An 11,177-nucleotide genomic window follows, 5' to 3' on the forward strand; every position below is an offset into this window, starting at 1 on the left:
AAAGCAGCAAAAAAGCTGGTAAAAAGCAACGTGCGGACATAGCCTTAGAACGCAGCGATTTGGGCAGCAGCCGAATCGCTGCGTTCTAATAGGCCACGTGCGCACGGCTCTTGCACAATCTCCATAGATTGTGCAGGGGACGCAGGACGCATGCAGTTACGCTGCGGTGCAGAACGCAGCGTAACTGCATGCAATACGCACACCTGCGCACATCCCCTTATTCTATGACTGACACTTTTGACTTATTTGTCCATTGGGGCATTGTGTCTGGTATAGAGAGGCACTAAGGCCGAAACTCACTGTAAAAACTGAGTATGGCATTATTATTGGGCACGCTGGCACTGTTATTAGGGCACTAGCTAAAACTATATATTTTACAATACAGAACAATAATTTAAGATCATAATATTCCAGTCTTCACTTTTTAATATTAATGAGTGTCTTTTACTACTTTATGTTATCCTCAAAAAAGGCTCCATAAAACTCTAGGACAGATTCTTTTTAAAGGGAACCTGTTACCTCTAAATGTGCGATGTACCAGCAGACCTGGTGGTAATCTGCATGCAAATAACACCAGGTTCAAAGTGGCCAATTTGACTCTGCACTTAAAAAACTACCTGCCGTTTTTACATCCATCTTTCTTTAGTCTCCACATAGAAGCCTCTAAAGAAAAAAAAAGCATCAAGACTGCACATTTCATTGGACTCTATAGACTCACAGAGGTGCAGTTTTCATTAAAGGGGTTATCCGGCTTATTTTGACTTTTTTTTATTACTACCCTCTTGGGCTACATTGGAGCAGGTAAGTAGATAGTGAGCACTTACCTGCCCTGCTGTCAGCCCCTCTCCCCCGGCTCAGAGCGGTCATGTGACCGCTCCTGCTGCGATTTTGCTGCTTTCGGTCATTTCATGTCAACATGGGCACTACCATGTTGACATGCAAATCTGTGAACAGGTTAGCAGGAGTGCCCGTGCGGTCTGTGTCCCGCTCCAGCCCCGGACTGCTGATACTGCAGGAGTGCACTGCAGTGTCAGCAACTTCTCACGCTGCAGTGCTGGCAGCCGCGGGGATGATGAGCGCTGCTGTCGGGAGGTTAGATGAGATCATTACCTGCTGTGACGATCCACGCTTCACTCCTGACATCAGCGCTGTCACTGCCTTCTATGCCCGCTGCCTTCTCACATCACTAGCGGTAACGTCACGGGCTATACTGCTGAGAATGTGGCGGGCATAGAAGTCAGTGACAGCGCTGACGTCAGGAGTGCAGGAGATCGTCACAGCAGGTAATGATCTCATCTAACTTCCTGACAACAGTGCTTGTCATCCCCTGCAATGACCTGGGCTGACCTATTGATGTTAGCTCAGGTCACTGCACTGCTCTCCCAGCCAATGGGGAACATTCTGTTCTTCACTGACTGGGACATTGACTATGGTATGGATCGTCGTGGGACCCCCTTATTGGATTACGCCGGACCTGGATTTGTTTTTCTTTTCAATAAATTGGTGAAAGAGGGAATGTTTTGGGGAGTGTTTATTCCAATAAAACTTTTTTTGTTGTCTTTTTTTTTTTTTAACTACTGACTGGGTTGTGATGTCTGGTATCTGATAGACGCGTGACATCACTAACCCCAGGGCTTGATGCCAGGTGACATTACACATCTTGTATCAACCCCATATATTACCCCGTTTGCCACCGCACCAGGGCACGGGATGAGTTGGGGCGAAGTGCCAGGATTGGCACATCTAATGGATGCGCCACTTCTGGGGCGGCTGTAGCCTGCTATTTTTAGGCTGGAGAGTGTCCAATAACAGTGGACCGCCCTAGTCTGAGAATACCAGACCACAGCTGTCCGCTTTACTTTGGCTGGTGATCCAATTTGGGGGGGACCCCATGTTTTTTGTTTTAAATTATTTAATTTAAAATAACAGTGTGGGGTGCCCTCTGTTTTGGATTTTCAGCCAAGGTGAAGCTGCCAGCTGTGGTCTGAAGGCTGCAGCCGTCTGCTTTACCCTAGCTGGCTACAAAAGATAGGGGGGACCTCACGTTGTTTTTTTTAATTATTTGTTTATTTTTTGGCTAAATACAAGGCTATTGTACCCTTTAGTGCAACATGAAAGTCACAAAAGGGTGCCAGCTTAGAATATGCAGGGGGTGGGACATTATATAGGTCTTTCTCATCTATTATCTATCTATCCCTCCCTCTATTCATTCATTCATTCATTCATCCCTCTATCTCTCTATCTCTATATTTACAGTCATATGAAAAAGTTTGGGCACCCCTATTAATGTTAACCTTTTTTCTTTATAACAATTTGGGTTTTTGCAACAGCTATTTCAGTTTCATATATCTAATAACTGATGGACTGAGTAATATTTCTGGATTTAAATGAGGTTTATTGTACTAACAGAAAATGTGCAATACGCATTTAAACAAAATTTGACCGGTGCAAAAGTATGGGCACCTCAACATAAAAGTGACATTAATATTTTGTAGATCCTTCTTTTGCAAATATAACAGCCTCTAGTCGCTTCCTGCGGATTGCCCGTTTTCTGTTAGTACAATAAACCTCATTTCAATCCAGAAATATTACTCAGTCCATCAGTTATTAGATATATGAAACTGAAATAGCTGTTGAAAAAAAACAAATTGTTATAAAGAAAAAAGGTTAACATTAATAGGGGTGCCCAAACTTTTTCATATGACTGTATCTATTCATCTATGTATCTACTCATCTATTTATCTTTCTTGCTGCTTCAGTTTTTTGTGGTCCGCAAAAAAAAACGGAAGGCAAACGGATGACACATGGATACATCGGTGAAAAAACGAAACGGTCATGTGAATGTAGCCTACATGTGTTCCCTATGGGGGTAGGGTTCGGTACAGAAGGATGGTGAGGGGGGGGGGCGATGCAGAACGATGGGGGGGGCAGTACAGAGAGCTGTGTGTGTGTGTGTGTGTGTGTGTGTGGAGGGTTGCAGAGCCTGATGTGGTGTGGGCGCAGAGCCCGATGTGTGTGTGTGTGGGGTGCAGAGCCCGATGTGGGGCTGTTATTTCCATTGCTAGAGTGATAACAGGTCAGGTGCTGGGGCAGAATACTGACAGGGAATGTGTGTGCAGAGGGCGGGGCTGGCAGGGGGCGGGGCTGGACACTAAGGCCGGGCGGTGCCAGCTCTGACTGTGAGGTTTTGCACAGGAAGAGTTCAGTTTGCTAGAGCTGAATGTAAACAAAGAGCTGCAGGGAATAAAGGGATAATTCAAGAGGAACAAAAGTTAGAAAACAAAAAATAACAATGTAGGGGTGTTTTATATGACAATACAGCACAGATAAACTCAAAATTTTTTGGTAAGCTAATGTCGGACAACTCCTTTAACTCATATCCACTTTGCTTGGATAGTGAAACCCAACAGAATTTCTGGGCAGAAAGCAGCAGAAAAAAAAAACGTAGCATTTACGCTACATATGATCACAGCCTAAATATCAAAGCAAAGTGGATGTGATTTCATGAAATCTCCGCCCTCAGTACATCTAAAGACGCTGCTGAACTGTGTGGTTTGATGTTTTATTTTTTCTAACGTGAGCATGTCACCAGGTTTTTCCCTTATGAGCTTCGGCTACCACCTGTGAACCCTTATATACAGCTTTCTAGAATACTGTATACAAGATCCCAGGCCGCACTGTATAACGCATGCAGACTTTGATCTGCCCGGTTGAGGGCAGAACAAACTACTGTAGTGCACATGCGCAGTCGTCTTTGACATTTTCTTATGCCTGCACATAACAGTACTTTGATCTACCCTCAGACGGGCAGATCAAAGTGCGCCTGTGCAGGAGCGCAATGGAGCCCTCTCTGTGAATGACGCAGGACGTATCATGCACATGGAGCTGGGAAGGAGGACGGCGATCCCACAAGATGGAGAAGGTGCCGGACCGAGAGCAGCGACACTCATCGGACCAAACTGCCCCCTAGGTAAGTATTATAATGGTGTTTTTTTAGTTGTTCAGAGCAGCCTGGGCTCTTATTTACAGTATTCTAGATTGCTGTATTTAAGAGCCTACTGGTGGTAGCCACAGCTCATAAGGGAAAAACCTGGTGACAGTTACCTTTAACCCCTTCACGACCGGCCGATTTTTCCCTTTCCGTTTTTTTTTCTCCAATAGACGTAACTTTTTTATTTTTCAGTCAATATGGTCATGTGAGGGCTCTTTTTTGTGGAACGAGCTGTACTTTTAAATAAAATCATACGTTTTACCATATAGTGTACTGGAAAATGGCAAAAAAAAATCCAAATTCAGAAAAATTGCAAAAAAAGTGTGATAACACTATTGTTTTTGAGATATATTATTCACAGTGTTCATTATATGGTAAAACTGATGTGTGGGTGTGATGCCTCAGGTCAGTGTGAGTTCGTAGACACCAAACATGTATAGGTTTACTTCTATATAAAGGGTTAAAAAAAAAATTGTACGTTTGTCCAAAAAAAGTGGCGCACGTTTTACGCCATATTCCGTGACCCATAGCGTTCTCATTTTTCGGGATCTATGGCTCAGTGATAGCTTATTTTTTGTGTCTCAAGTTGACGTTTTTAACGGTACCATTTTTGCGCAGATGCTACATTTTGATAGCCTGGTATCGCATTTTGCGCAAAATTTGTAGCAACCAAAAAACGTAATTTTGGCGTTTGGAATTTTTTTGCCGCTACGTCGTTTACTCATCAGATTAATTGATGTTATATTTTGATAGATTGGGCGTTTCTGAATGCGGCGATACCAAATGTGTGTATATTTTTTATTTTTTTAACCCTTTAATTTGAGGCAAAAGGAAACTTTTTTTTTTACTTTTTTTTATTTTACTAGTCCACTTAAGGGTCTTTATGGATCAACAATCCAATCGCTGTGTCATATCTGCTGACCACAGCTATACAGCTGTAAACAGCAGATATGCTCATTTTCTGCTTCACTGGGCTCCGGGGCCGAGTGAAACCGAAAGTAATTCATGTCAGCTACAGGAGTCATCACATGACCCTGTGCTACCATGACAATGATGACAATGACAATGACAGTGATCATGTCACGTGACTTCCGATATCGGCCGGTAAGTAAGTGTTTACCGTCGATGCCGTTATAATGGCGCTGTCACATATTGACAGCTCCATTTAAGGGGTTAGGCTGCTTTCACACATCCGGTTTGAGCAGTTCGGCTCAATCCGGCTGTGAAACCTATGCAACGGATGCGGCGAAAACACAGCATCCTTTGCATAAGTTTTTTACATGCGGCCCGTCCGGTTTTTGCCGTTTGCGGCAGGCTACTGAGCATGCGCAGTGGAAAAAAACGCATCCGGCGTCCATAGGCATGCATAGGAAAATGCACCGCATCGTCCGGATGCGGCGCAATGCGTTTTTTTTTGCCGCACAAAAAAAACGTGCCAGGCAACGTTCCATCCGGCCGCCGCACCGGCTAAATCTGCCGCATGCAGCAAAAAACGGACAGAACGCAAGCCCATGTGGCACAATGCGGCACTAATGTTAGTCTATGCAAAAAAGGCAACCGGCAGCAAAAAAAACGGTTGCGTTTTTTCTGCAAAGTGCCGGATTGCACAGGAAAAAACGGAGGTGTGAAAGCAGCCTTAAACGGCAGGAGTAGATAACGATTCTGCTCGTGCCTAGCAGGTACACATCTCAGCTGTGAAAATCAGCTGAGATGTGCACCGATCGCGGCATGCTGCCGGCGGCAGACCACGGGCAGTAACACTATGACTGCTAGAATATAATATTACTGCCCGCGGTCGTTAAGAGGTTAAGCTCTGATTCAAAGATTTTCTGTAGTATTAGAAAAAACATTGAAAAAGCAGATTCATATCTGCATCAAAAATGCATCAAATAAGGGGGAAAATGTATAAAAGAAACGCAGCAAAAACACAATAATCAGATGAGATTGTTATTGCATTATGTGGTGCAGACAGAAAAAATGCAGCATTAATACTACGTGTGAACATGGTCTCAGCATTATATTTTTAATAGATTTTTTTATGAGTGTAATAATTGGCCAGGGAAATTACTGTAAAAAAAAAAGACGTTAAATGGTAGTAAGAGCAGGATAGTTATACATACCGTGTTTCCTGGAGGATCACACTGCAGTCAGACTCTCTTCCGGGCCTGCTAATTAAAGTTCATGAATATGCACTGATTCTCCTGCCCACACTCTGTGCCAGTCTCTGTGATTGGTTGCAGACTGCTATACAAGCCCCCCCACCCTGTATCCGCATCTGTGATTGGTTGCAGTCAATTTTCTGTATAGTAGTGTAGAAATAAATAATTAAAAAAAATTATACAGGCTCCCGCCATATTCTTATAGCCAGGGCAGGTAAAACAATACTTATAGGCTGCAGCCCCCCACCTGTGAGCTTTACCATGACTGCATATCAAAATAGAGGGGAAAAACAGATGTAAAGTCCCCCAGTTTTGATATCCAGCCACTTGAAAGTAGAAAAGTGGGGGCTGGTATTATCAAGATGGGAGGCGCCATAGATATTGGCCACCCCAGCTTAAAAATACCAGCCCGCGGCTGCCGTGAACTGGCACACTATATTAGATGTGCCAATCCTGGTGCTTTACCCAGCTCATCCCAATTGCCCTGGTGCAGTGGAAATCGGGGTATTATACTGTAAGTGGTTAATGACAGCTCTGATTTGTCAGCTGTCATCAAGCTCTAGATGAGTAAAGGAGGGCATCTATGAGACCCCCTCCCATTACTAATCCTGTAAGTCAAAAGAAATAAAACACATATACCGAAAAAATCCTTTATTTGCAATAAAATACACACCCTCTTTCACCCCTTTAGTAACCCCAAATACACCCTTGAAGATCCAACGCAATCCATACTAGGTCCCACAATGAAGCTCAGATCTGCTACATCAGGAGCCTGGAGAGAGGGGAAACACGTACACTCGCTTTTGGGCCCGAGAAACACTGACAGTAGCGGAGGGACCGGCTGTGAGCAGATGACGTCACTCAGTTCACCGGAGGTTACAGCCGTCTTCCCATGGTATGACCTCCGGTGACCTGACTGCTGGACTGGAAGACATAGCTGTGACTCGCAATCCAACAATCCAGCAGCACTTTCCCTTTTAAGCCACTGCCGGACAGTCGGAATGCGGGTTACGGCCATATCCCGCAGTCAGACAATCCAGTAGTACTTTCACTTTTAAGCTGCTGACGGACTTTCAGATGGCAGGTCATCTCCTGGCAGAATACCGCGTTTTTTTTTACCAGGAGATGCAGATTTGGTGCTGAAATTTCTACAGCACATTACTGCATCAAATCTGTATCTTCTGGCAAAAAATGCATCAGTATTGATGCGATATTAACGGGTTTTTTGTCAGGAGATGCAAATTTAGTGCAGGAATTTGGTGTATAAATATCAGCACCACATTTGCATCTTCTGACAGAAAAACACTAAGATGGCAACAACCACTTTTTTTGTGCGATTTTCTACTAGGAGCTGCAGATTTAGTGTTGAAATTTATACACCATATTCCTGCACCAAATATGCATCTCCCGGTTTAAAAAAAAAAACGCCTCAATATCGCGTCAATACCACATAGCATTTAGATGCATTTTTTGCCAGAAGATGTAAATTTGGTGCATAAATTTATTGTATAAATTCCAGCACCAAATCTGTATCTCTTGGAAAAAAAAGGCAGTTTTCTGCCAGGAGATGCAGGTCTCATTTAATCCAATAAGGTGAGGTCACTGAGTACAATGAGGTCACCTGAGGTGAGTTTACCTGTGTTCACAGGTTGGGAACCATAGAAACCTCCAGCTGTGAGCGCTGGTAAACTCAGTGATGTCACCAGCAGCGGCTCAGTCAGTGTCTACCTGAAGCCGCAGCGGTCAGTCACGTTTTATAATGTGCCCACGTGCTGCGACTTCAGTGTGCAGCCGATTCGGGATCGTTGTGGGACTTCATATAGATTAGGTCATATTTGCAAGGGTGTTTTTGGGGGTTAATAAAGGAGTGAAAGAGAGTGTGTGTATTTTATTTTAAATAAAGAATTTTTTCGGTGTTTGTATTTTATTTCTGCACTTACAGGATTAGAAATGGTGGGGTGTCTAAAAGAAGCCTGCCATTACTAATTTAGAGCTTTATGGTAGCTGTCAAATCACAGCTGTCATTAACCCCTTATACTACACCAATCGCCACCTCAATCTGTATGAGCTGGGTAAAGCGCTGGCATTGCCACATTTAATAGATGCAATAATTCAGTGCAGCTGCCAGGTGGTAATTTTAGGTTAAGGGGCAATAACCATGGGCCTTCTAAGCCTGATAATACCAGCCCCCACCTGTCTGCTTTACTCTGGCTGGATATCAAAACTGGGGGGACCCTACATCTTTCCCCCCCTCTATTTTGATATCCAGCCACCGTAAGGCTCACTGCTGGGGGCTGCAGCCTGCAGCTGTTGTTTTAACCCACATTGGCTATCAAAATATGATGGTAGCCTGCATCATTTTTTTTAACCCCTTAATGACTGCGGGCCGAACGGTATGTCCTAACTTATGTAGGTGTAATCACCGGCGGCGGCTGCGGGCTGATTTGAACAGCTGCCATGTGTGCCTCGCAGGCATGAGTGGATCCGCGATCCACCCGCGCCTGATAACCCCTTAAATCGCGATGTCAAAATGTGACATCGTGATTTAAATCCCCGCCATGGTAAATCTTCACTTACCCGGGTCCATCGGCGGCGCTATGATGTGATCACTGTCAGCTGATGATTGTCATAGTAGCACAGGGTCATGTGATGACTCCTGTAGCTATCATGACTCACTTCCTGTTTCACCTGGCCGAGTTCTGCCAGTAACAAGAGGTGAATATTTCTGGTACTAACAGCTGTGTAGCTGTGATAAGCAGAAATTAATGAGCAATCAGACTGCTGATCTTTATAGTCCCTTAGGGGGACTAGTAAAATAAAAGTTAAAAAAAAGTTTTAAAAAAATTAAAAAAATAAATAAACCTAAAAGTTCATATCACCACCCATTCGCCCCATTGAAAATTGAAGGGTTAAAAAAATAAAAAAATATACACACATTTGGTATCGTCGCGTTCAGAAATGCCCAATCTGTCAAAATATAAAATCAGTTAATCTGATCGGTAAACGTTGTAGCGGCAAAAAAATTCCAAACGCCATGTTTTTTAGTCGCCACAAACTTTGCGCAAAATGCAATAACAGGCGTTCAAAATATAGCATCTGCGCAAAAATGGTATCATTAAAAATGTCAGCTTGGGATGAAAACAATAACCATCATTGAGCCATGAATACCGAAAAATTAGAACGCTACGTATTGCGGAAAATGGCGCAAAACGTGTGATACTTTTTTTGGACAAACTTCTGAATTTTTTTAACCCCTTAGATAAAAGTAAACCTATACATGTTTGGTATCTACGAACTCGTACCAACCTAAATGAATCATACAGACACATAAATTTTACCATATAGTGAAGATGGTGAATAAAATATTCCAAAAACTATCATGAAATCACACTTTTTTTGCAATTTTTCCGTAGTTTTCCAGTACACTATATTGTAAAACGTATGGTTTCATTTAAGAGTACAGCTCGTCCTGCAAAAAACAAGCCCTCATATGGCAAGGTTGATGGAAAAATAAAAAAGTTACGGCTCTCAGAAGAAGGGGAACAGAAAAAAAAAACGTGAAAAATGGAAAATCGGCCGGTGAAGGGATTAAATTATTTATTTATTTTTACACTACTATACAGCAAACTTACTACAACCAATCACAGATGTGGACACAGGGTGGGGGGCATGTATACCAGTCTGCAACCAATCATAGACACTGGCACAGAGTTTAGGAGACGGAAGCAGTGATATTGATAAACCTTAATTAGCAGGCCCAGAAGAGTCTGACTGCAGTGTGATCCTCCGGGAAACATCGATAAACACGGTATGTAAAACAATCCTGCCCTTACTACCATTTAACCTCCATTTGCAGCCCTATGGCCATTATACGGCCCTAAACGTCTTGTCCCCATTTACTTGTATGAAGTTCGTTGTTTGGGGTTAAGTTCGGCATCAGGTTCGCTTGTCAATCCCGATTTTTATTTTTCCTGTGCTGGTTTGACAAACCCGATTTCCACGGGTTCACTCATCACTAGTCTTCAGTATTTTGGATCAGTATTTCATCAGTGTTTTTTATGGATGGATACATTACAAAGCTTCACCTATCCCTTGCAGTTTTAAATACGTAAAGAACCCAGAATACACAAGGATACCATCTGTGTACAGTGTGTGCTTTTGACAGGCCCATAGACTTGTATAGGCAATTTTTATCCATGACACTGAAAAAAACTTGGACATGTGTGAGTAGCACCATAGTTGATAATGGGTACGTGTTGTTTCTCTGAAAAAAATGGATAAAACATGTACAGGCAACACGGACATCTGAATGAGGCCTACCACTGATAAAACTCAGATCCAAAACACTGATTACACTAGCACTATTTTTTGCATGTGAAAAATCACTGAGGTCTGAATGAGTCCTAAGGCATAATCTACCATTCTTGATATAATCATTTTTATCAATATTGTCTGAGCCTCACTGGGTCACTTTACATAAAGTCTAAAAATCCACACTCACTACATAACAAGTGGCCCACATTGCCATCCCTTACCCTCTTCCTCTGCTGGGAGCGATGTGCCATCTTCTAGATCTTCATCTACCCATGGACGAGATTCTGCTTTAGTCATCTTTTGTGCTTTTTCTTTTTTCCCATCTGGTTTCTTCATATTTTGTAAAATGATAATTATTAACACACATATAACAGCAAGAAAAAACGGGCTTAAAAATGAGAAAAAAGCCATGGTTTCCTCTCTCACGTTCACACACAACTAGATCTCTTTACCATTTGTTTTGCTTTACAAGCAAAGATAACAGGAAAGGGAGGAATGTAGCTCAGATTTCACAATACTGTACTTGGTTGAGAGTACAACATTAACCTCTTAACTTTTTATGCCTCAGTGAAGAGAGATGAGTGTTTTTGGTTTTTGTTGCAATTGACCTCTTTGAAGGAGTTGAGATCCTAATACAATATTAGTTTCAGCATATAAAAAATAGAAGAAACATACACTGTGTGCAGAGTTATTAGGCAAATGACTATTTTGAT

At 42.7% G+C, this 11,177-nt stretch overlaps 1 protein-coding gene across 1 annotated transcript in view; it reads right to left on the reverse strand.

Annotated features, from left to right (window-relative positions):
• IYD (iodotyrosine deiodinase) overlaps positions 1 to 10,911 on the reverse strand; it is a 171,665-nt gene extending 160,754 nt beyond the window's left edge. The window contains exon 1 of the mRNA XM_075338154.1: positions 10,686 to 10,911. Coding sequence (XP_075194269.1) covers positions 10,686 to 10,875 — 190 coding nt within the window. The 5' untranslated portion in view covers positions 10,876 to 10,911. The remainder of the gene's footprint in view (positions 1 to 10,685) is intronic.
• Between the last annotated feature and the right edge of the window lie 266 nt (positions 10,912 to 11,177).

The sequence above is a fragment of the Anomaloglossus baeobatrachus genome, chromosome 3 (genome assembly GCF_048569485.1).
Source record: "Anomaloglossus baeobatrachus isolate aAnoBae1 chromosome 3, aAnoBae1.hap1, whole genome shotgun sequence".
NCBI lineage: Eukaryota > Metazoa > Chordata > Amphibia > Anura > Aromobatidae > Anomaloglossus > Anomaloglossus baeobatrachus.